This window comes from Dromiciops gliroides, chromosome 3, assembly GCF_019393635.1.
Source record: "Dromiciops gliroides isolate mDroGli1 chromosome 3, mDroGli1.pri, whole genome shotgun sequence".
Taxonomy (NCBI): Eukaryota; Metazoa; Chordata; class Mammalia; order Microbiotheria; family Microbiotheriidae; genus Dromiciops; species Dromiciops gliroides.
Window position 1 is genome coordinate 657,662,272 of NC_057863.1, and position 24,518 is coordinate 657,686,789.

Genomic DNA, 24,518 nt, shown 5'->3' on the forward strand with positions numbered 1-24,518 from the left:
CTCTGTCTCTGTCTGTCTCTCCCTTTGTCTGTCTGTCTGTCGGCTTCCTTCAGGTTTTGCTACACAAGAGGAGTCTGGGGCTCTGGGCTGAGGAGGCGTAAAAACTTGGTTTATTCCAAACACTTTGATGCAGTGGGGTTGGACACCTGAGTCCCCACTCCCCACAGGCCCTTCCCCTGCTGCAGGGTGGGTTTGGGTGGGCTTCCAGGGCCCAGGCCCAGGGCTTCTCAGGTTGGACACAGGAGGCCAGTGGGGGGTGGGGGAGGGGACACGTGGTCTGGGAGGATGTCCAGGAGTACAGTGAAGGGAAGTCTGGGGTAGTGTAGAATTTAGGGGTCAAAGAATGGGGAGGATCAGAGTTCAATTCAGGTAGACCCCAAGGTGTCTGGCAGAGATTGGGGTTGGGGAAGGTCTTGGGCTCAGGGGTAACAGTCTCAGGAGTCAGAGGCTAGGGATAAGGGATCAGGATCACAGTCTGGGGTCGGGGTCACAGTCTCAGGGTCAGGGGTCACAGTCTCAGGGTTGGGGGTCACAGTTTAGCGAGCGGCTCTCACAGTTTTGTGTCCCAATGATGAAGGTTAAAAACAGCCCCCTCTCCCCCGGGGGGTGGTCCCTGGTGGTATCTGGGGCTCGGGGAGTAGCACAGTGATGGTGCAGGCCCCACATGATGGGGCTGGGACAGAGGGGAGGGGCATGTACTCAGCCAGACCCCCCCATTCCCATGACATTAAAAAGCCCTTGTCAGGTTAAAAAAGCCCGCGGGGCTCAGGGAACCCCATTCCAGCCCCCCTGGCTCTGTCCCATCAAGGTTCCATCCATGGCTGGGACACATGCTGGATCTGTGGCCCTCGTCACCAAAGGAAAGCACTGCCCACACATCTCTCCTTGGTATTGCTGCTCTCCACGCATCCATAGGCCTTCTATCCCACTAGTGTTTTCTCCATGCCAGGCCAGGGGAGGGGGGGGACAGGGTCGGTCATACCTCAGACTCGAGGCTGGAGAAGTGGGCGGAGCCCCGGCGGGTGCCCAGGTCGCCCCCACGGTGTCTCCGGGGCACAGGGCCCCAGTGGGTGGCGTGGGGGCAACGTCGGGAGTGGCGACTGTGAACTGGGGCCACCCGGGGACAGGAGCTCAGGTCCTCCAGGGAACGGGAAGTGGGCGCCGGCGGTGGGAGGTCCCACGCGCCTGCGTGGCGCCGCCGGTGTGGGGCTTGGCCAGAGCGGCGGCTGGGAGCCCGATGGCCGCGGGGGCAGCGGCAGCGGGTGCGGCGTCGGTGGGGCCCGGAGGCCCACGGAGGGGGAGGGGGCGGTGGGGGGGCCCACCAGCCTCCGTCCAGACCGTCATGGGAGCAACTGAGGTGGCGAGGGTGGGGGAGCAGCTCCAGGCTGGCACAGTGTCGGCAGTGCCAGGCTGCCGGGCCGGGGCGAGGGGGCAGATAGTCCCAGCTGCCTGCCCGCCAGCCCCCCAGCTTGTCAACAGACCAGTAGCGACCCAGGCGATCAGTGTAGGGATAGAAATCAGGGACCCACCAGGGTTCTAGGCCCGCCCCCGAGCCTGCCCCCAAGCTCTCTGAGTCCTCCGAATCGGACAGTTCGAGGTCCAGGTAGGGACAGGGCGGTGGTGGCGCTCGGCAGGGTGGAGGAGGAGGTGCTGTGGAGCTCCCCCCGCCACCAGCCCCCCGAAGCAGGGGCTGGCTCTCGGGGTCTGAGCGGGGCCAGCGGCTCGGGGCTGGGGGGCTCTCATCCTCATAAGCCAAGTGACAGAGGGGGGCGGCTGATGGGGCAGGTGGGGAGGGGTACCCAGCATAAGGGGCAGGAGGCGGCTCACTAGGGCCTGAAGCTTCCTTCTCTCTCACAATGGCAAAGTAGGAGGGTGGGGGCTTCTGTGGTGGAGGGGGTGGGGACAGGGGCCGGGCTGGCCTGGATGCCCGGGGCTCCCCCAGGCCCTGCGGCTCAATGGGACCATAGTAGCGGTGGAAGCCGTCAGCCATGGCTCCGGGCAGCGGGGCACGAGTGGGGCCCGTGGCCTCGGGGGTGACTGGCACTGGCACAGGCCCAGCCCCAGGCCCTGCCGATGGCTTGGGTCGGCGCCAGCGGTCCACAGCAGCCCGCTCCCGGGGCAGGAAGGGGCCGGTGGCTGTGGGCGCCAGGGCCGGCCGGGGAGCCGGGTAGGCCGGGCTGGGCAAGGGCAGGGGCTGGGGGGGCGGGGGCTTGGCAGCTGGGGGAGTGGCATCTGCGCTGCAGCAGCTGTACATGCCCTAGAGGGGGGATAGGAGAGAGCCAAGCTCAGGCCTGGCCTCTCTCCCTCAGCCTGCTCCCCACGCCCCGCCCACACCCTGCCCCACTCACCCTGGAGAAGGCCAGCAGGAAGTCCAGGTGGTGGGTGGGGCCCAGGCAGTGGCGCAGCCTCCAGTACACCAGGTGCTCCCAAGCAAAGACCAACAGGGAGAGGCCCATGGCCACCAGCAGCATGTAGAAGACCCCCGCCATGTTGTCGATGTCCAGCTTGCTGCTCATGACCTCGATCTTGTCATTGTGGCAGATCCCAGACAGCCAGAGGCGCTCCAGCATCTCGATCTCATCTGTGGGGTGCCTGGGCTCAAGCCCAACCCGGCCTTCCCCAGGATCCTGGGCTGGGCCTGGCACCCCCCCTTTGCCCCCCACCCCCGCCCTTGGCCCCTCTAAGACACTGTGGCCCAGCCCTACCTCTGCTCCTCCCGGCCACCTACCGTCACCCAGGAACTGCAGCAGAGCCAGGTCGATGGGCCGCTTCCAACGGGACCCCTTCTGCAGGGCGATGCCATAGCCCGTGGTGGCAAAGACCTTGCCCGAGCCGATGGTCACCAGCTTGCAGCCCTCATCCTTCCGGGCCATGTAGTTGAGAACAGCAGCGTCATAGATGAAGGCATCAAGCTTCCTGGGGGGCCAGGCCGGGCCAGGGACAATGGGTCAGCCCTGGCACCTGAGGTGGCTCCCTCCTGGCCCGGGATAGCCTGAGCCCCTGACTCCCTGGTGCCAGCTAACCTGGGCAGAACACTAAGGACCAAGGCTCTGCAGCCTCCAGACCAGCTCTCAATATGCCCCAAGCCCCGGTAATCTGACCCTGGGCTATCACTGGCCTCATCCTGATAGCCAGCACCCCGGCCACTCACTCTCATGGACACCAGGGGCCCTCTAACCCTTCCCAGGGCTGCCCCCCACTCCTTCAAGGGCCCTCCCTGAAGGCCTTGACCTCTCCTGCTGGCCCCCGACTGATCCCTGACTGACCAGCTGCCCCTCCCCAGCCCCCAGTGCCTCAGCCTAGCAGCTGACCCGGCCTTCAGCTGGATCAGGGCCTCCTCCACGCGGGGCTGGTTATAGCGCACCATGTAGTTGTACATGGCTTCATAGTTGCTGCGGATATTCTTCTCTGTGGACCCGTTGGGTACGGTCCCGAACCTCAGGGGTGGGTATTGCTCTTGGGGCCGCTGAAACTGGAGGGGTGGGAAAGGAGGAAGGGGCCACCTTGAGCAAGGCCTGGCCCAGAGGCCCAGCTGGGCCTGAGGAGGGGCCTGGCTCAGCCCCTCCCCAGTGCAGCGCCCCAGGCCCCCCCAAGGGACTGCGTCCCTACCTTGCGGTCACTGAGCCCAGACACGGTGTCCACATACTCCTCTTGGATCATGAAAGCTGCCAGATTGGCCGTGTAACTGGCCAGGAAGATGACAGCGAAGAAGGCCCAGACCAGGACCATGATCTTGCTGGTGGTCCCGCGGGGGTTCTCCACAGGCACCGAATTGTTGAAGACCAGCGCCCACAGCAGCCAGATGGACTTTCCAATGGTGAAGGTGGAGCCGCCGGGGCCTGAGAAGGTGAGAGACGCGAGGAGTCGGGGGCCCCTGAGTAGGGCCATGGGAGGGTTTGGGGCCAAGAGGTGGCTTACACGAGAGAGCCCCCCGGGACTGGGAGACAAGGGACCGACCTACAGCTTAAGCGTCTGCCTGGGCCGTTGGCAGGGAAGGGGAGCTGGTGTGGGCTGGGCAAGAGGACTCACGCTTGCCCGTGGCCAGGCTGCGGTTGTAGCCGACAGGACTGAGGTACTCGAAGATGAAGACTGTGACGGCCACCACGGTTAGACACATGACGAACATCATGACCCACACGGCTGGGCTATAGGGCTCTGCGGAGCAGCAAGGAGGGGCCAGAGGTCATTGCCTCCATTCCCCTGCTGTCCAGTAGATCCCCTGGGGGCAGGCCTCAGGATGTGTGTGCACATGCACACACGTACTCCCACACAGCATACATGTGAACACACACACTCACTGCTCATGCACAGCACACATCCACACGCCTGTTCTTTCCAACTGCAGAGATGTTATCCTCAGGAGATGCTCAGGTTCCTCTGTCTTTCTGGCCCTCAGGAAGGCTACACTCTGGGCTCCCCAATCTAGTTCCTAACTTGGGGGTGGCTGAGCACCCGGCCCCTCCTACCGGCCCCTAGCTCAGGCCCTCTCTGCCTTCACCTCATCCACGTGGCCCTCCCATGGCCAGTTCTACCTTGTGCTCTCTCCCAGTGTCTCTCCCCATTTGTTTCCCTCCTAAGGCCCACGTCTCCTCTGCTGTCCCCGGCCCCAGGCCCCAGCATTCCCGTCTGCTGGCTGCCCAGCTGAGACCGGTCTCTGCCCCTTCCCTCTATCTTTTTTTTTTTTTTCAGGGCAATGAGGGTTAAGTGACTTGCCCAGGGTCACACAGCTAGTACGTGTCAAGTGTCTGAGGCTGGATTTGAACTCAGGTCCTCCTGACTCCAGAGCCAGTGCTCGATCCACTGTGCCACCTAGCTGCCTCTTCCCTCTATCTTTTTGGCTTTCCCTGCCCCTACCATCTTCCAAGGTCCCTGAGGAAACAACCTTCAGTCCTTCTCCCTCAAGGCCTAGTGCTTCTGCTACTGTCCTAGCCCCTCTTCTTTGGCCTGTGGTGGGCACCCAGACCCAGCCTCTGTCACTGTCCTCCCCCCCCTCCCCCCAGCCCAGCTGCGATGGTGTTTCCCATTCACAAGCCTCCCTTGGCTCACCAGCTCCCACTAGAGCTCACAGGATGGGCATCATGCCTCTTCAGAGGTCCACAGGGGCTCCAGAGCTCAGATTAGTCTTAAGAAAAAGCTATTATGGGGTCTGGGAGGAGCCTGGATCTCCTCTGCCCTGTCCCCTCCCAGTGCCCCAAACAAGGTGGGTCAAGACCTTGAGCCCCTTTTAGTGGCCTGATAGTCATCACCCTCCATCACTGCCCTCTCTGGTCCCCTCTTTCCAACTGGGAGCTCCTTGGGGACAGGGATGGGATCTCTGGGCACTGGCTGGGTTCTGGGCTCACCCAAAAAGGCGGACGGTGACACTGTCCCATTGCTTCTAGCCACCATGACGCTGATGCCCGTCTCCACAAAAGGGACAGAGAAGTCTACGATTTCTGATCTCTCCTCATTGATGGTGAGGGAGCCAATGGCCATGTCTGCCCGCTGGTAGAAAACCTGGATGAAGGAACCAGCCAAAAGAGAGATCCAAGAGAAAGGGGCAGGGGAGGGGTGGAGGGCAGAAAGTAAGGAAAACCAACTGATTGGAAAGACAGCAGAACCGGGCTCAGAGGGAGGGGCTGGGCAGGGCGGGCCCCTCCCCTCCTCCCTCCCCCTCCCCCTCCACTCCATGGCCCCCAGGCTGCGCCCACCTCCCCAATCATGCCGTTCCAGACGCCATCGATTTTCTTCCCGTGTTTGCCATTGGTGACGAGGTAGAGGTCGTAGCTAAAGCCGATGGTCTGGGCCAGGCGCTTGAGAATGTCGATGCAGAAGCCTTTACAGCAGCGCTTCTCTGGCCGGGGGGCATCTGGTGGGGGGCTGGGGGAGAAGGACGGGGCTCTGTGTCACCTCAGCCCCAAGGCCTCCCTGGCCTTCCTCCCTATGGTCCTGGGCAGGACGCCCAGAGGCAGGACCGGGAGCACGGCCCAGAGAAGCCTCCCTTCGGACCCTCGGTCCAGGGCCCTGAGGGGGGCACCCAGGTCCTTAGGTGGGAGGAGGCAGCCTAGCTCACTTCTGCACAGGGACAAGGCTGCCACCCATGGCTTCTTGTTCTGTCTTCCCAGGACCCATACAGACTCAACTATAAGGGGACAGCTAGGTGGCCCTGAATTCAGGAGGACCTGAGTTCAAATCCAGCCTTAGACACTTGACACTTACTAGCTGTGTGACCCTGGGCCAGTCACTTAATCCTCATTGCCCCACAAAAACAAAAACAAACCAAAAAAAGGCTTCTAGCCCAGACTCAACTATAGACTATTCCTTCCATTACCGACACAGGGTCATGGCAGCAGTGCTGCCTCTCCCAGGCCTCGCCCCATCCTCTGGCCCTTGGTGCTCACCAAAGCTCCACCAACCACCCCAATGGCACTCTGCCCACCAGCCCCAAACTGGGGCTCAGCCTCGGCCACCCTTGGGCCGTATAAAATTGGAGTAAGCCAATCCCCTCCCCGGCCAAAGCTTTGCAGGGAGAAATAAACGGTGGCACTGGCCTGCCCTCTCCTGATCCCCAGCAGGGCTCCCCAAGCTCCCCTTCTCAGGCTTCTGCTCCCCTCTCTGTACATGGTACCTGAGGCAGCCCCTGTGTCTCTGCCTGCCCCTCTGACTCCTCCTTCTGTATTCCCAGCAGCTCCTTCTCCCACCTGCCTCAGGCATGGCACCAGAAGCCCGACACCTGCACTTCCAAGCTAGGTGACCAGGAGTCGTGTCATTTGACTTTTAAGAGCCTCCATTGTCTCATCCATAAAAGGGGATGATAGGGACAGTAGGTGGCGCAGTGGATAGAGCACCGGCCCTGGAGTCAGGAGTACCTGAGTTCAAATCCGGCCTCAGACATTTAACACTTACTAGCTGTGTGACCCTAGGCAAGTCACTTAACCTCAACTGCCTCACCAAAAAAAAAAAAAGGGGGATGATAACCACTGCAGTACCTCACTCCCAGGCTTGCTGTGAGGACCAGGGAAGGTGATTGAGGCACAGGAAAAATGGTCCAACACGGGCACTTCCTCCGAAATGCAGGTTGGCACTCACCCGAACCTGTGCACCCTCCTCCACGTCAGCCGTGGGAGGCTCACACGACCTGATGGGCCCCCCTCTTTTCTTTCTCTCTTGACACTGAATGGAGACCAAGTGGCCTGTGCCTGGCCTGCCTCTGATCACATGCTTTCCATAGCACCTACAGCATAAGCTTAACGATTATAACGGGCCCCGGCCTGCTCACACCCATCATGCCCTTTGCACAATCCTCGACTTTTCATTTTTGAGAGGCCTCAGTGTTCTAGGACCTGCAATTCCACCTCCCCACCAGAAGAAGACCAAAAGGGTCAAGAGGATGGGCCTTTGTTTGGGGGGCAAGCTTGACATCAGGAATAGAAAAGGAACAATTTCCCCAAAGCCCCTTTCCCATTCCATTCTGAACCTAGCAGCTAGGATGGTAGTCCACTTCTAACTTTGAGGACATTCTCATGGATGGACCCACTCTCTGAGCTGTCCATCAGACTGTATATGCTGGGGCAGCTAGGTGGTGCAGTGGATAAAGCACCGGCCCTGAAGTCAGGAGTACCTGAGTTCAAATCCAGCCTCAGACACTTAACACTTACTAGTTGTGTGACCCTGGGCAAGTCACTTAACCCCAATTGCCTCACTTAAAAAAAATGTATATCCTGATATTTATGGGCAACAGGTTTTCTTCATCCACTTAGTTTTTCTGGTGTGAATGGTTACTTTCCCCATGTGAACTCTGTTGATTCTGGATTTCACTTAGAACGCTCTCTTCTGGGACTGGATGCAGTACACACAATGTCACTGGCAGACAAGAGTGCATGACAGACCTCACCATCTGTAGGGAACTATCTTTCCATTTGGACTCCTTCATTCTAAGAGCGGATGCCTTTGGTGAGTGCACAATTTTCTTTTTGATTTCTTGCGTGACCTTACTGGCCAGAGGGTCATCAGAGAAATATTCTTCTGTTGTTCTTTTCTTTTTTTTTTCTGGTGAGGCAATTGGGGTTAACTGACTTGCCCAGAGTCACACAGGTAGTAAGGGTCAAGTGTCTGAGGCCAGATTTGAACTCAGGACCTCCCGATTCCAGGGCTGGTGCTCTATCCACTGGGCCACCTAGCTGCCCCTTGTTGTTCTACCTTTCCAGGAATCATATGAATTTAACATGGGCATGGGCAGTCACTTTGTTAGAGAAGTGCTTTGATGCAATTCAGTATTCCACCTTACTGAATTAAATGCTTTTTAAAAATGGTCAACAAACAATAAACACAGGGTTTTTCTTCTATGCCTTTCAGTCAGTTGGTGATTTTGTAAAGATGTGATCAGCTCCAAGCACACCCCTGAAGAAGAGATAAGAAGATATAGCAGCTTCCCTTCCTTGAATAGGTGGGGGACCATGGGTGCAGAATGCTGCATGCACTACTGTCAGACTTGGTTGACGTTGGTTAGTTTTGCTGAGCTGCCTTTTCCCCCTTTTTAAAATGACCATTTCAAGCATGGTATTCTGAGGGCCCCTTCTCTACCCATTCAAAATCACAAGTCAGGTCCCGGGAGGGACAGCTGTCCTAGGCTGAAGGCATTAACACTACTATCCATAGGTCCCCACTGATGTGTTTCTTTTAATAGTCTAAGAAGATGGTCAGCTTAAAGCAAAGATAATTGCCACAGGTGCCCATAAAGGTCCCAATAGTGAGGCAGGTGGCCAGATAGGAAGTGAGTGTAAGGAGGGCTGGCTGCCGGGCTCCATCGGACACTGACCCAGGCTCACTGCCACATGCTGTTTGGCTGGCTGCAGTCTTCATGGCTTCAGCTCAGCCGGATTCTTGGGAGCCCTGCACTCCCACTGGGATGCTCTGTAAGGATGGGGGGAGGGGTGGGGAAGCAACAGGGAACCGTCCTCTCTTGGCTCTGGAGTATAGCATCTCCAGGACTGGAATTCTGTGTCTTAGAAGCTACTCATGAGACTGCTCTCAAAGCTGGTGCCTGCCCCGGCAACCCCATCATGACAGGAGCCTAGGATCAGGAGAATCCAGAAACCCTCTTCTGTTTGCAATGTGGGAAGGGCTAGCCTTGAACCCCCAGATCAGCTTGTACATAAGTGCACATGTCCGGCAGTCACACATCTCTGCTCCAGCACCCCATGGCTACTGTCTGAGGAGGAGGAGGGGAGAAGGAGGAAGAGGAGGAGGGGGAGGAGGGAAAGAGATCCACTCCCTCCACCCTTGGTGTACTCTCTGAGAGGCCCCAAGGAAACCATGAAGTAAGTGGGAGTCATCAAAAATTGACCCCCTGGCCCAGACAGGGCCAGGAAGCTTTCCAAATGGTGCCAGGGTGTGGCCACCCATGCCTGTCCCAAGGGGGGGTTAGGAGGGCTCCTTGGGTGCTCAGACTGTCCAGGTCCACCTCCACTTTCGTTGTCCTCTCCCCCAACTTCATATTTGCCTTGTTCCCTGGCACTCAAGTGGAGCCCTCTGGCCCATTTGTGCCATCCCCAGTCTGATGGATCTTGGAGGATGTGGGGACCCCGCTGGTACCTCATGCCAGAGCTTCAGCAAATTCCCAGTGGCTTTCTTTCTTTCTTTTTTTTTTTGCGGGGCACTTGGAGTTAAGTGACTTGCCCAGGGTCACACAGCTAGTAAGTGTCAAGTGTCTGAGACCGGATTTGAACTCAGGTCCTCCTGAATCCAGGGCCGGTGCTTTATCCACTGCACCACCTAGCTGCCCGCCATGTGGCTTTCTAAAACAATCCAGGGCATAACAATCTTGGGAGGGCCTGAAGAGGATGCTTACGCTCAAATATACAATGACACCATCACAACAAATAACCTCCTACAAAGTCCTCATTTACCACCTAGTTGGGTACTTACAAAGACTCTTTCCAACCTGATGACAATTAGAAAGGGGGACAAGAAAGTGAAGATAGCCAACTCAAATCAAAAGGACTGAAAATGACCTTCCCTTCTTGGAGAGGCTGGTGCTGACTGAGCTTCTGGATCACGTCACCCCTTGACGTTCAGATGAGAAACCAAACCGGGGACATTCCTCTAACAATCGACCTACTCGACCAGCCAGTGATTTCTCCAGTGGGTCCCAGGACATTCCAGCTGAGGTCTGAACTCACCCCACAGCAGTACAAGCCAGCTACCTTACAAGCATATCACACAAACTCAGAACACCCCAAGGACTGAGTGGGGGGCTGCCGAAAAAGGCATTAGGCATGTGGGGTTGACCCCCCAAAATGGCTCCTCCCATGGCGTGCTGACCATACGCTTCTCTCTGAAGTCCTTAACTCCTTGACTAGGGTCCTTTGCGTGGCTCTCAGTGCATTACAGGGCACCAGTATTCTCGGTATGCAACATGCATGCAAGTCAGACCACCTTCCATACTTGTGGTAGACACAGTGATCCCACAGCTGTCCCTGTTGCAGCGCCATTTCTCCCAGAGGATCCCTAACATACAAGAGCATCCAAGATAGAGACTCTAGATGAAGTCCCACACGTGCAGTATGCTAAGGGATCGCCCCCAACCTTGAACTCTCAGGTTGGGACCTCTGCAGCAATGGCTAGCCCAGTTTCAAAGAAGTTGGTCTACACTCTTAAAACCATAGCTCATAAGCCCCACCAACGTGTTTACCTTCAACAGTCAGTCAGGGAATACAATGAGCTCAATCAATGCCGCAATAAGAAAAGCAGCAATAAAACATCTTCCCTATAAAACTAGGGAGCGCTCTCTCACCCAGCATCAATGGGGAAACTGGCATGCGTGTGGGGCGGGGACAACTCACGCCTCAGGCAAATGCTTTAAGGCTGCGGGATCGCAGCACCGCTAATGTCCCCACGGTGCTCCTGGGTGTTGCAGTCTCTCCTGGACACCGCTGGGCACTGCTTGGAGGTCATCTCCTTTGTCTCCAGCTTCTGGCTCAGCTAGAATCCTTGGTGGATTTGCATTCGAAGAAGGATGCTGTGTCGCACTGTCTCCTCTCTTTGGAGCAGGAAGCATCAGGAAGTGTCTACCGACAAGATCCAGAGCCTGAAACTCTCAAACTATATTTCTTGAACTTGGAGTTACCTGTGAGGCAACTCTCAAAGCTGGTGCTACCCTAGAAATCTCCCTTCTCTGCTAGAAGGTTAGATTGTGGGATCATGCTTTCTAGGGAATAGAAATAGCTTTGTATATGTTGGTTGGTGCGTTGTCTTCCCCGTTAGATTGTAAGCTCCATGAGGGTAGGGACTGTCTTTTGCCTCTCTCTGTATCCCCAGTGCTCAGCACAGTGCCCGGCACATAGTAGGCCCTTAATATTTTGTTTTTGTTTTTGTTTTGTTTTGTTTTGTTTTTTAGTGAGGCAATTGGGGTTAAGTGACTTGCCCAGGGTCACACAGCTAGTAAGTGTTAAGTGTCTGAGGCCGGATTTGAACTCAGGTACTCCTGACTCCAGGGCTGGTGCTCTATCTACTGTGCCACCTAGCTGTCCTGGCCCTTAATGTTTATTGGTGGATTGATTGATTGACAGAAGACTAGGGTTTAAGAAGCAACATCCTTGATTCCCCCCATGGGGCTGTGTGCAAATCCACGTCTCCTACAGCCACATGCTTCTGCAGCAAACTGCATTGCTGGTGGAGGTGAGGGAGAGAAATCCCCAACTCCCTCGCTGCATTCTCCAAGAGACACTCCAGAGTTTGGTCCTTCCTCCAGTGGTAACTCCTCCGAAGACCTTCCTCCAAGCTCACCTTCTCAGAGAGGTGTCCCCTTGGTTTGTTTTTGTTTGTTTTGTTTTGTTTTTTTGGTGGGGCAATGGGGGTTAAGTGACTTGCCCAGGGTCACACAGCCAGTAAGTGTCAAGTGTCTGAGGCTGGATTTGAACTCGGGTCCTCCTGACTCCAGGGCTGGTGCTCTATCCACTGCGCCACCTAGCTGCCCACCCCAGCAGACTTTTAAAAACCAAGGGGAAGGGGCAGCTAGGTAGCGCAGTGGATAGAGCACCAGCCCTGGAGTCAGGAGGACCCGAGTTCAAATCCAGCCTCAGACACTTGACACTTACTGGCTGTGTGACCCTGGGCAAGTCACTTAACCCCCATTGCCCCACCAAAAAAACAAAACAAAAAACAAGTCTGCAGGGGCAAGGCTGATCCTCATTCTCAATTAAGTGGTGGCATCCAACAATCTTATTCCGTAATCAGGTTCTTTAAGTAGTCCTCTTTACTGCCTGTTGGGCTTTTTAGACAAGCTCCTTGATGGGACCAGACTGCTCAGATCTACCTCCTTTAGGCTTCCCAAAGGGGAGAGATGTAGTTGTACAAGAAGGTGATTGAAAATGGAAATGTCAATGCATGATTTTTTGAAAAATCTGGGACCTACGATAGAAAAGCATCTGAGAAAGCTTGGATGTTCCCTCCTCACATTTCCACCAGAGAAGCCCTCAATGTATGTGCAGGTTGTTCTCATTCGTCAGAGGACAGCTGGCACTTCGGTCAGTGGTTATTCCCATTCTCGAGGGCGGCGGGACTGTTTCCACACCTTGAAAACTCCCTGCTCTCTCAGGGCTTGAAGATGGAACACACAGGGCCCATAATGCTGCATCAGCGGCTGGGAGCTACTGGCTGAATCTGGCCCCTGTGCGTGTGCAGGTGGCCTATGCCAGGTGCTTTGCCATCATCATCTCCCACTTCCTCAGGGAGCATATGAGGGATGGCGATGGTAAGGTCCAAATAGGGTGGCTCCATTCTCTGTGGTGGTGAAAAAAAAGTTTAGAAAAAATGGGTCTCCCTCTTTTCCCTTTTATGAAGCGATACTGCTGTTATGGGGTTGTTGGTACAAGGAGGAGAACCTGGCGCCAAATCTCTACAGGTGGAGCAAGTGGGAGCTTGCCCCTCAGAGAGCCCCAGCGAGGTGGAGGGAAGGCCGTCCTTAGAAAGGCAGAGTGTGGAGCGCAACGATGCAGACCTCTTATAGCCGGTGCTAGTTGGCTAACCACATGGTAGCTGGAGGCTCTTTGGCATTCAAGCCGCTTACAAGGCACCCTGTGAGAAACCATGCTGTGAGGGTCCTCCTCCCCTCTGAGGGCAGGAGGAATGGGGCTTGCTAGGTGAAGCGAGTGAATTCTCCATTGCTTTGTGGGTTTCTAGATATCCAAGGGGTTCCTGGGTAACCTCAAGGCCCTGAGAAGTGCAGAGTCTCTTTCTGGGTGAGGGAAATAGTTTCATCCACCACAAGGAGCCCAGAACTCAGCCAACAGCAGTGCCACCTTTGGCTGGGCACATCAGGCCCCAGTGCTATGGGGGAACAGAGCCATCTTGAGCTTACCTACCCCCAAGCACGGCAGTGGTCATGTGTCTCCCACACCCAATTGAGATTTTGGGGAGGAAACTTTTGCACATTTGTTCTTGGTACAGCTCTGAAATAAAGAGAGCTTTGTAAAATAAGATGATGGTAAGGGGCTAAGCAGAAGCTGGGGGCTGGTCACTGATACATGGGTGCCTAACTGCTGGGGGCTTGAAGCAAAGGCAGCCAAGAGAGGGAGAGATGCCCACAAACCTCTAGGGGCACCCTAGTGGCAGATGGAGCAGAGAGTGTGCATGCTCCTCATCACCTATTACCATCTTCTCCCAGGGGCAGCTAGGTGGCGCAGTGGCTAAAGCACCGACCCTGGATTCAGGAGGACCTGAGTTCAATTTCGGCCTCAGACGCCTGACACTTACTAGCTGTGTGACCCTGGGCAAGTCACTTAACCCTCATTGCCCCCAAAAACAAACAAACAAAAAGGTAGATTGAACCATCTTCTCCCATGAGACTGGAAAAAGAAATTTCTGTTCCAAACTAGGGATGACCTGGGCTTTCCTATCTCTTTCCTTGCGGCAGGGCTCCACTGGTTTCTAGGTAATTGATTCATATTAGGTCTTTATGAGATCGCTATGATCTTGGTGGATACCCAGTCTCCCGGCCTTTGATGGTGTCCCTCCTCATCTCTGCCTTTGGTTTTCTGGGAGGCTGCCCTTGAGTGTCACCTCTCTTCTCATGCCTCCAGATGTTAGTGCTTACCTCCATTGCTTATTTATTCTGCACGTAGAGTGGATTTGCTTATCTAATAAAACTGTGATTGCAGAAGAATCTAAGTTCCCCGTGGCCAGGAAGTGCCTCACTTTGGCATCAGTGCCCCCAGCTTGGAGTGTGGCACTGGGCACAAATAAACGCTTGTCGCTGATTGGCACTTGCATGAGTAATGAGTCATCCCTGACCTACTAAGACATAACCAATTGCCTTTCTGGTGGAGTTATATCATGCCTTATATGGGTCTTTTCTCAAAGAAAGCATTCAGTAGTTTGAGGCTTCTATAACCGACTACGCACCTTTCAGCCTTTCTCCTTCCCCACCTCCAGAATTTCCACCATCTTCCTACCTTTGTGTCCAAGTTGTTGAGTTCCAAAGAATACACTGATTTCATTTGGAGGATCTCGTTGAGTTCTTCACAGAATTTCTCTACATCGACACATAAGCCACTGCTATTTTTATGTCTAGGGGGTGTGGGGGCAAACATTTACTGTGCCACTTTAGTAAATAGCTCAATAAAATCACGGCTTTCTGATGTATGACAAACCCAACTCTTCCAATTCCGGCTTCTGCCTCTCTAGGGAGAAGTGAGGCTACCCACCATTGAGCTGCCCCTTCCTTTGGCCTCCTGACGTTGCTTCATGCATCCTGAGGATGCCATAATTGATAAGATGCAGTTCCTTCAATGGCATGTCCCCTGGATCACTGGACAGGGAGCTCCCACCGAGAGGACCAACAGCAAGGTCGGTGTTTCTAGATCGTCTAAACCCTCTGTTCCTCTGCACACACAGGACTGGGGGCCGTGGCGCTTGGCTTTGTAGCGTGGTGGCTTGCTTTGATCAAACACTTCACCACCGAGCAGCAATGATAAGCCTCTGAAGACTTTGGCAAGTGGGCCTGGAACTGTCATCAAAACTCTATTCTCGAAGAATGTACCTGGGCCTGGACTTCGGGGGCTTGGCCTCTGGGAACCCAGCATCGTCTCTAGGCAATCTTGTCAGGTATGGGAGGAGACTCGGTGGGGTATCATTATGGTTGTATCTTTGTTGTTATTGTCCACTGTCTTCTCCGCTGATGTTGGTGACATCATGGGCTACCACAAGCTCAGTGACCTTCTCTCTGCTACCAGAGTGATGTACCAAGCTCCAGCCTGTCTCCTGAAGGCTAAGTTATTCCTCTCCAAGTGGATGTCCCATCACCCCACCTCACCCCCTTAGCATGAGCGTCCTGCCAGACTCTCTGTGTCTGTGGATGACCCATCCATCACCCTTCCTCACAGCTCTCTCGCCATCATCCATCATTGCCTTGGCTCCACTCACCTCCCTCTCACCTAAACTACTAGAGCAGCTGCTTCCGTTGAGCCTCCTCTGCTCTGCCTCTGATCCACCCTGAGCACACTCCCTGAAGCCTAAGTTTAGGTGTGGCACACCCAAAGCCAAGAGCTCATCCCTCGAGATGAGCCATAACAACTGTCCCCCTTTCTAAGGTCCACCAAGCATTTCTCTCACAACAGACCTGAGGCCAGGGGTAATTCTTTCTTTTGGGGAGGGGGGGGCAATGAGGGTTAAGTGACTTGCCCAGGGTCACACAGCTAGTAAGTATCAAGTGTCTGAAGCTGGATTTGAACTCAGGTCCTCCTGACTCCAGGGCCAGTGCTTTATCTACTAAGGGGCCATTTTTCTTATTACTTATTGCCAGTTTAAAAAAAGGAACCCAAGGTTCTTAGAGTTCAAGTAATTTGCCTTAGCAGAGAAACAGCTAGGTGATAGCCAGGGCAGCTAGGTGGCACAGTGGAATGAGCACTGGCCTTGAAGTTGGGAGGACCTGAGTTCAAATATGACTTCAGACACTACCTGTGTGACCCTGGGCAAGTCACAACCGCACTTGCCTAAAATATCTGGGGCCATCTCCACTCATCCTGATCTCTATCTTGCCACTGGACCCAGATGGCTCTGGAGAAGACAGTAAGGCTGGTGACTGCACAGCCCTCCCTCACTTAAATCCAATTCACTACAAGTCATGACATCACCTGGATATCACGGTCCTCTTCCAGAACAAAGCACAAACAACCACCATCATCTCACATCTAGTAAGGATCTGCCAAATTGGAGCTGGGATCTCCTGGCTCCAGGACTGGGGTTCTTCTCACTCACTCCCTTTGAGATCCTTGTCTGGGCATTCAAGGCCTCCAATGTGAGAAGGCCTATAAGCCAGCCCCAGCACACACTTCCTCCTTTTCCTTCACAAGCCAGTGCGGGGTGGTCTTCCAGAAAGTCTGCCCTTGGGGGAACCCCCAAGCTCAAGACCATCTGCTCCTTGTGCCCCAATGATTTCTGCCCAAGGGGTGGCCTGGCCCCCTCTTCCCTTGTCTGTTTTTTCTATCCCAGCATCCCCAACGCTGCATCTTGTATATGTAGTAAATCTTTCCTGTTCCTGAACCATATTTGCCCACAGGCTTTTCTGTCCTCCCTGCTGCCCACCTTCGTAGCCAAGTCTGTGTGGCCCAAACAACAAGTTGATTTAATTGGGAGCATCTTAGTGAGTTCTGAAGATCTCTTTACTCTGCAGCTGCCACCGGCCCATGGGCTACAACTACTGGATGAATCTGGCCCTAAATGCCAGGGCCAGGGGGCGGGCAGAGGGTGGCAGTCGCCAAGGGCAAAGGGTCACTGAGCATCCCACCTGTGGGTAAGGTTGAGCTGGCTGCGGCAGGGCACAGAGTCCCGGATGCAGGTGCCGCTGAGAGGGTCGGCCGGCTCCACAATGACAAAGGGGCGCTCCTCCAGCGTGGCCACCATGAGGTGCTGGGTGTCGTCCACAGGCTGCAGGAAGCGTCCGTAGCGAGACCACAGTGGGTACTTGAGCCGTAGAGACTGCTGTTCCCAGGTGCCCACCTGGGGTCAGGAAGGAAGAGAAGAACTCGCTCGTGTCTGATTCCTCTGCCCCGCCCCCTAGGCCCTGCTCCTCTAAGGCCTGGGCCCCTCAACTTACCACCTCCCAAGTTCTGTCCTTAGTGAGAGAGATGACCACAAGGGAGGGGTTCACCAGAAAGCCATCTTCATTGAAGGAGTAGTCTCGATTGTCCCAGGTGATGTTCATAAAATACCTGCCGCGGTCAGAGGGAGGGAGGGAGGCTTCAGTGCAGAGCCTGGGTCCTTGAGGGCAGCGAGGAGGAGATGGTGCCACTGACCACAAGCTCTTTCGTGAAAAGGGCCATGGGGCCTACCCTCTGCCTGGCTCTGTGCCTTCCAGATCCCTGGGAAGGGAGGCCTGCTGACCGCTGACCGGAGGACTCAAGGCCTCTCTGGGTGCCCAGGCACCCATCTGTCCTCCCAGCCCAGAGCACGGCCTGAGAACTGGGGCTGTTTTTGTGCTGGGCCCCCAGCACTTAGCCCGGGGCTGGGCACAGCACAAGCACTTGATTGATGCTTTCCATTCATTCACCCATTCATTTGTTCCACTCCCCCCCCCCCCCAGCACCTACTGAGAAGCTTTCCCCACTTGTTCAGTCAGGCTGCTCTCCCAGGGCCATCTGGGCTCCTGTCTCTCAAATCTGGCCATCGCCTAAGCTTCTCCCTCCCAGTCCTGATTCCTAGCCTGGCTTCTGCTCCCTGGCAGCCAGTTCTGGACCCACACCCTGCTGTCCAGTGGCTTCTAAGCCCCGTGGTCAGTGCCCTGGCCCCTAACCAGGATCCTTACCGGTGCAGGCTCTCTCCCCGCTGGCTCCGGTTCTGAGCTCTACAATCTTGACCCAGCTCAGGCAGGAACCCATAGTCACGAAGCAGGGCCTGGGCCCCGCGGGCTACCACCGCCACACCTGCTGCCACTCTCTTGGCCAGGTCGTCCCGCCAGCCAGCTGATCGGACGGCAAAGAGCCCTGCGGGCAGCGGGGCCCCCCCTGGCAGGAGAGGAGGCTCGCCAGGCCCGCCCCCTCCTCCGCCCCCCGCCAGCTGGGGTCCCACCATGAACCACACATAGCCAGGGCCTGTCAGGCCGGCGGCAGCTGCTGCCCGGAACAGTGGCTCCGCCTCCTCGCGGGCGCAGAAAAGCAGGCGGATCTGGGCGCTGAGGCTTCTGAGGCGGGCACCGAGCACCTCCTCACCAGCCCCGGGGTCCAGTGTCAGGGCCCCCCGGTGCTCCCAGCCCACCAGGCTGCCGTCGGTGAGCGCCTCGATGTAAGCCAAGAAGGCCCGGTGGCCGGGGGCTGCGGTGGTCACTGCCACAAAGGATGTCCAGTCATACTCTTCCAACACCTCGAAGATCACCTGCAACTGCTGCTCTGTGGAGGAGCCCAGCTGGAGGAAGGTAGAGCCCTTCTCCTGGGGACCACAAGGAACAAAAGCCATTCAGTGGAAAGCTTCCATTATACAGAGCCAGAAACTGAGGTTGGGGTGGAGGTGCACAGGGTCTCTGGGAAAGTCTAGAAGCCAAGTCCAAGTCCAGTGGGCCCCGGGAGCTCACAGACCCCCCCCCCATCACAGGCCCCCCCCCCCCTCCATCACAGGCCCCCAAGCAGGCCAGTCACCTTGGGTGTGAGGACGAGAGCGGCACCACCATGAACGGCCACAATAGGCAGAGCAGTTTGAGCGGAGAGGAAGTCCAGGATAGGGGCGACGGCAGGGGCGTGGGAATCATCCTCAAAGACGACGCCGTGGACGCGCAGGCCCGAGAGCAGGTCGCACAGCTGAAGCATGAGGCTGCGCGGGTCAGTGCCATTGAGGGCCAAGGCCACAGGTCGCACCTCCAGGCCCGGGCTGCGGACAGCGGCGGCCACAGTGGGGCCCAGGCGGGCCGCCTCCCCAGCGTAGGCTGGCCCCGAGAAGACCAGGGCCACATTGAGGGGCCGGCCCGCGCCAGGCTCCCCAACGCTGCCGCCACCCAGGGGGGGGGCCACCTCGGGGAAGGGGCTGGCACAAGCCAAGGCCAGCAGCAAGAACATGTTAGCTAGGCCTTCGGGGCCTCGGGGGCCCAGGGGGCCACGCATTGCCTGGGGGCCCTGCCGGGCAGCCTCTAATGACCCCAAGGAAGAGAGAGACAGACACAGACAGAGACAGAGGGACAGAGAGGCAAAGGGAGACAGAGACAGAGAGGGAGACAGAGAGAGACAGACAGAGGGACAGAGAGACAGAGACAGAGAAAGAAAGGGAGACAGAGACAGAGACAGAGGGACAGACAGAGACAGAGAGATAAAGGGAGACGGAGACAGAGACAGAGGGACAGAGAGGCAAAGGGAGACAGAGAGAGACAGACAGAGGGACAGAGAGACAGAGACAGAGGGACAGACAGAGACAGAGAGATAAAGGGAGACAGAGACAGAGGGACAGAGGGAGACAGAGACAGAGGGACAGAGACAGAGAGACAGAGACAGGGACAGAGAGGCAGAGGGATAGAGAGACAGAGACAGAGAGATAACGAGAGACAGAGACAGAGAGACAGACAGAGAGGGAGACAGGGACAGAGACAGAGAGACAGAGACAGAGAGGGAGACAGAGACAGAGAAGAGAGACAGAGACAGACAAAGATAGAGACAGAGGGAGGTTGGGAAAGTGTGGGGGGGGGAGACAGAGTGACAGACAGACAGACAGACAGAGGGAGAGAGCAGGTACATAGATTGGAACAGCAGAGAAAGACAAGAACAGGGACAGAAATAGGGACATGAGCAAAGATCGGGCAGAGTGCAAGGGGCATGGACAGAGATTTGGAGGCAGAGACACCGGGAAAGAAAGATGGGGACAGGGATAGAGAAAGGGAAGGGGGCACAGAGACAGGAGGGGGATACAAGGACAGGGCAGAAGGACAGAGGGAGGGAGACAGGGACAAGGCAGGAGAACAGGGTCAGAGGGAGAGGGACGAGGACAGAGACAGGCAGGGACAGAAGGGCAAGGACAGGGAAAGAAACAACCACATGGCCAGGTTGGAGGGACACAGTAAAGGGGAGGGAGAAATACAGAGCCGGGGAGATTGACAGAGATGGAGAAAAGGGAGTGAGGGGAAGGCAGAGAGAGATACACATAGAGAGGACAGTTACCGAGACAGAGAAACCCAGAGAGACAAATAGAGAGACACCCCCCCCCCCCGCCCCGACCCGGGGAGGCAGGGATGGAGGGCAAATGAGAGAAAAATTGGAGAAGAGGGAAGAAAAGAGGAGGAAGGGCAGAGAAGAAAGAAGAGAGGGTCAGTGGGACTGACCTGCATCTCCCTTGTCTCTGCCTCCTCCCCTCCGTGAGCCCCGTTTCCCAGAACCTCCCTCCTTTCCCCCATCCCACTCCCTCCATTTCCTTCCCTGTCACCTTGCCCCACCTCTGCCCTCTCCCCTCCCCTTCCCTCGCCCTCCCCCTCCCTTGTCTTTCTCCTGCATTCCAGTGCCTCCATCTCCACTCCCCCCCACCCGTCCCCCTCCCATCTCCATCCCCCGTCTCTGTCTCCTACCCATTTATGCCCCCACCTCCTTACCCTTGGTCCCCTCCCTCCCTCCCCGCCAGGCTCCACCCCACACTGGTCCCAGCTGCCCCAGGGCTGAAGGCAGGGAGGGGGGACCTGGGGGGGGTGCAGCTGTGGTAATTGGGAGTTGAGGAGTGGGGGGATACTGGCTGCTAGCCCAGAGCAATTTAGCAAATTGGAGGGAACACAGAGTCCTCTTCCTGTCCCTGCTGGCTGGACTTGGGGTCTTTGGGAGGCCTGGGGAGCCAGGTGCCTGGGTCCCTAAGTAAGTGGGGGTTGGGGCCCACATACCTGGGTCCCAAAAGGGCCCCTGATGCCTGGATCCCTGGCGGGGTGGGGAAGGGCTGGGGCATGGACACCTGCTTCCCTGAGGGGAACCCTGTCAATCCATGCTGTCTGTCAGTATCCCCATGGGTTGCCATGACAGCGGGCTTGACAGCTTGGGGAGGGATAGAGAGAGGGGAGGCCCTGCCTTCTCCCCAGGGTGCTAGGCCCCCCCTTTCCTGGCAGTGGGGCCAGGGGCACGGAGGGAGCTCCTCCTCTTTTCTGGCAGTCATTAGCTGGTGGCTTGATTAGTGCTCAGAATAGCACCCCCCAGCCGCCACCCCAAAATAACCCACAGCTGTGGCCTGGCCCCCGTGGGGTTAACATCGCCCCCCCTTCCAAGTCATTCCTTCTCCCTTCCCTCCACTCCCTCCCGATCCTGCTGTAGCTTCCCAGCTGAAGGTGGGGGTGCTGCTCCCCAGGGTCTCAGGTATCCCCCCCACTCCTCACCAATTCAGGAACCCATGCATCCGACTCTATGCTTCAATTCCATGCAATAAATAGGAGGGAATAAGGTGCCCCTGAGGAAGCAGACACTCAGCCCTAGCCCAGCCCCATCTCATTTTAATTGAACAGATGAAAGTAGGGACCCTGTGAGACCCGGGGCAGGAGATGTAGTCCAGCCTTTGACATCTCCATGACCCAGACATCCAGCTTCTGCCCACCCCTGCCCCTTCAGAGAGCCAGGCTTCCGAGTCAGCTCCCACCCTCTAGCCAGTGCTACAGAGGGGACTTTCCCACCCCTTTGGAGATGCAGGTATTAGGGCCCGTGGTGCCCCACTCCTCTGGGACTAGCTCCCCTCCCTGGGCTCCTTCACTGTGGGGGGTGATCGCCAGCATTCTCCTGGCTCATCCCCCCACCCCTGTCCCATTTCCCTGTCAAACCCAGACCACTGCTCTGCAGAGGACAGAGGGGACGGGGAGGGGGAGTTGGTGGTGGACCTGACAGGACAGAGACGGGGCTCCCTGGGGCAGCCGCGCATTCAGCCCTGCCTTCTCACTGCCTCCAACACTTTGATCCTCCACTGGGGGCCCCTTCACCGCAGTTAGCGGCGGCGGTGCAAGGTGCCGCAGACAGTCCTGTCCTCCTGTTCTCTCCCCCCCCATCAAAACACATATCCCCCCAATCTCCCCGACCCCAGGAATGAGGAGAGTGAGGAAGGGGAGAGGGGATTTGGACACTGTCCAGGACAGGAGGCTTGCGTGGGGAGGGGGTGTCCAGGGCATGGGGCCAGGGGCCTGGGCGACCTTCAGGGCCTGCTAGGCGGTATTAATAGCATAGTCACAGCTCTTGGGAACAGGGACACGGACTGAGGAGAGGGGATGGAGCGGGGTGGGTACTGGAAAAAGAGGGAGGAAGGAGGTGGGATGGGGGGAAGAGTGACAGAGGGAGGGGGACAGGGAGAAAAAGAGGGATGTGGAAGGAGAGAGAGAGAGAGACCCAGGAAGAGAGAAGAGATAGGGAGAAGTGGGGACAGAGAGAGAGGGATAGGGAAAGAAGGAACAGGGAGAGAAAAGGACAAGAGGAGATGGGAGATGGGAATAAGGGGACAAGCTGCGAGAGCCAGGCTGGGGAGAGAGGAGGAAGAGGGAGAGTCAGGAGGCACGGGTGGGGGGGGGAGAGGGGGGGATCAGGGCGGGAGAGGAGGGGAGGGCACACAGAAGAACCTATGGAAAGGGACAGAAGGACATGGAGGGAGAATGAAGGAAAGAGGAAACTGAGGAAGAGAAATGAGGACAGGGAACCCGAAAAGGGCCTAGAGCCAAATGATAAGGGGACAGGGGAAGGGCTGAGGGCAGAGGGGATGGGAAGGGGGAGAAGGAAGGGGAAAAGGAGAAAGACAGGGAAAGAATGGGGCCTGGTGTGTGTGTGTGTGTGTGTGTGTGTGTGTGTGTGTGTGTGTCTGTGTCTGTAAGGGAACAGGGAGAGCCCTAGAACGAGAGGAAGAGAAGCTATGGAGGCAGTAGAGACTCCGGAGGGGGCTGCCCCTTTGCCCATCCCGGGGTCGGGGGGTCCCACCCCACTGACAGCACAGCTCCTTCTGGCCTTACCTTTTCATGACCCTGTTGTGTAGTGGGGGAGGGGAGTGACGATGGCTGGGACGGGGGCCCAGACTCAGGCTCTAGAAGGACACAGCAGGTGAGGGATTCAGTACCATCAGTCCCCCAGGGCTTCAGGTGGGGGCCAGGCTCAGCAGGCTACACATGTTGCATTGAAAGTTGGGCCCAGGATGCTGCCTTCGATGCCTCGGCAAGTGGCAGGCCCTGCACCCCATGGGGATCCCGTCTCACCTGCCTGGGGCGCCCCTCCCTCCCCCAGCCGGCTGAGGTTTTCCTCCTCCTCCTCTTCTCGGCTATCTATATCTCTGCTTGCTGGAGTCTCCTCTGTCCTCCCTGCCCTCCCCCCTACCTTCTCTCCAGGGTCTCCTGAATGTCTGTCTGGGGTCACCTCAGAGGCAGGCTGCCTGTCTACCTGTCTCCCTTTCTCCCCTACAGGCAGACATGGACACACGCACAGCCTCACTTCCCAGGGATTCCCCCCACAACACCCCCTCATTGGAAAGGAGTGGGAGACACATTCAAAACACACACACACACACACACACACACACACACACACACACAGAAAGAGTCAGGGACAGGGACACAGAAACGCACATCTATACAGGGACACACACACAGCTGGACACAGGGACACACAGATAGATGCCGGCACACAAAGACAGACAGACAGACAACCAGACCCAGACAGAGAACACCAGCTCATTCATACACAGCCGGACACAGGGACACAGAGACACAAACAGCCAGACATTGGGTCACCCAGAGCCAGACACAGAGCCAAAACCACAACTGGACACAGGCATCGACAGCGACAGACAGACAGACGACTGGGGGGGGGGTCCAGACAGAAGCCAGGAGATCTCAGGTGCAGACAGATGACAGATGGAGGGGGGGGGGTGGAGAGGACAGACAGCTAGCTCAAGGTAAAGGCAGACAGAATTCTCCCCACCCCGCCCCCTTACACACACACACGCAATACAATTACACACAGACACCCCAAGCACAGACCACCGCCACCCCTCCTGATACCCGAAGCTTCCCCAGCAAAGACAGACCCACAGACACCCACCTGGCAGCCGCTGGAGAGAGGAGATGCTGAGACCGCAGAGTAGCCCCCCCTTACACCCCCCCTGCAGCAAAGGACGGGACCGACTGACACAGATAGACAGACAGACCCACCCCGCCCGCCCGCCTGCCACACACACCTAAGCTGGGGCGGGGGGCGGGAGGCTGTGTGAAGGAGCCCGAGCCCGAGCCCAAACGGGAGGGGAGGGTGGGGAGGGAGGGGAGGGAAGGGGAGGGAGGGAGGGGGGACGGGGGAGAGGGACACACACGCTCGCTAGAACACAGGCTCCCGGGGTGATTAACATTCAGTCCGCGTCTGCCCCTCTCGCGGAGACAGCCGCGGCCCTCCCTGCAGGGCCCCTGGTGGGGGGGGACCCCTGGGGTTGCAGAGGGAGGGGACTCCCCAGATGTGGCCCTGGCCACAAGCAGGTGGGGAAGAGAAGAGCTAAAGAAAGGGATGCCCCCCCGTTCAAGTCCCTAAATGCACCCTCTTGGGACCCTGGGAGGGGACGATTCCCTCGGACCCTCGCCCCACCACTTG

The 24,518-nt window shown here is 57.1% G+C and overlaps 1 protein-coding gene across 4 annotated transcripts; it reads right to left on the bottom strand.

The window, feature by feature from the left end:
* Positions 1–101: 101 nt before the first annotated feature.
* Positions 102–24,176, bottom strand: GRIN2D (glutamate ionotropic receptor NMDA type subunit 2D). 4 transcript variants are annotated; one of them, XM_043996625.1, is made up of 14 exons: positions 23,982–24,176; positions 22,901–22,971; positions 18,609–19,093; positions 17,783–18,402; positions 17,075–17,189; positions 16,766–16,977; positions 5,691–5,859; positions 5,343–5,496; positions 4,030–4,155; positions 3,610–3,839; positions 3,312–3,472; positions 2,729–2,916; positions 2,349–2,581; positions 102–2,257 (listed from the first exon to the last, which is right to left on the bottom strand). In XM_043996625.1, the coding sequence occupies exons 3-14, from the start codon at positions 19,065–19,067 to the stop codon at positions 977–979; spliced, it is 3,948 nt and encodes a 1,315-aa protein (XP_043852560.1). In that variant the 5' UTR covers positions 19,068–19,093; positions 22,901–22,971; positions 23,982–24,176; the 3' UTR covers positions 102–976. The 4 variants fall into 4 exon arrangements, with proteins under 4 accessions (XP_043852560.1, XP_043852562.1, XP_043852561.1 ...); XM_043996627.1 differs by having other exon boundaries at positions 22,901–23,047; XM_043996626.1 differs by having other exon boundaries at positions 22,901–23,113.
* Between the last annotated feature and the right edge of the window lie 342 nt (positions 24,177–24,518).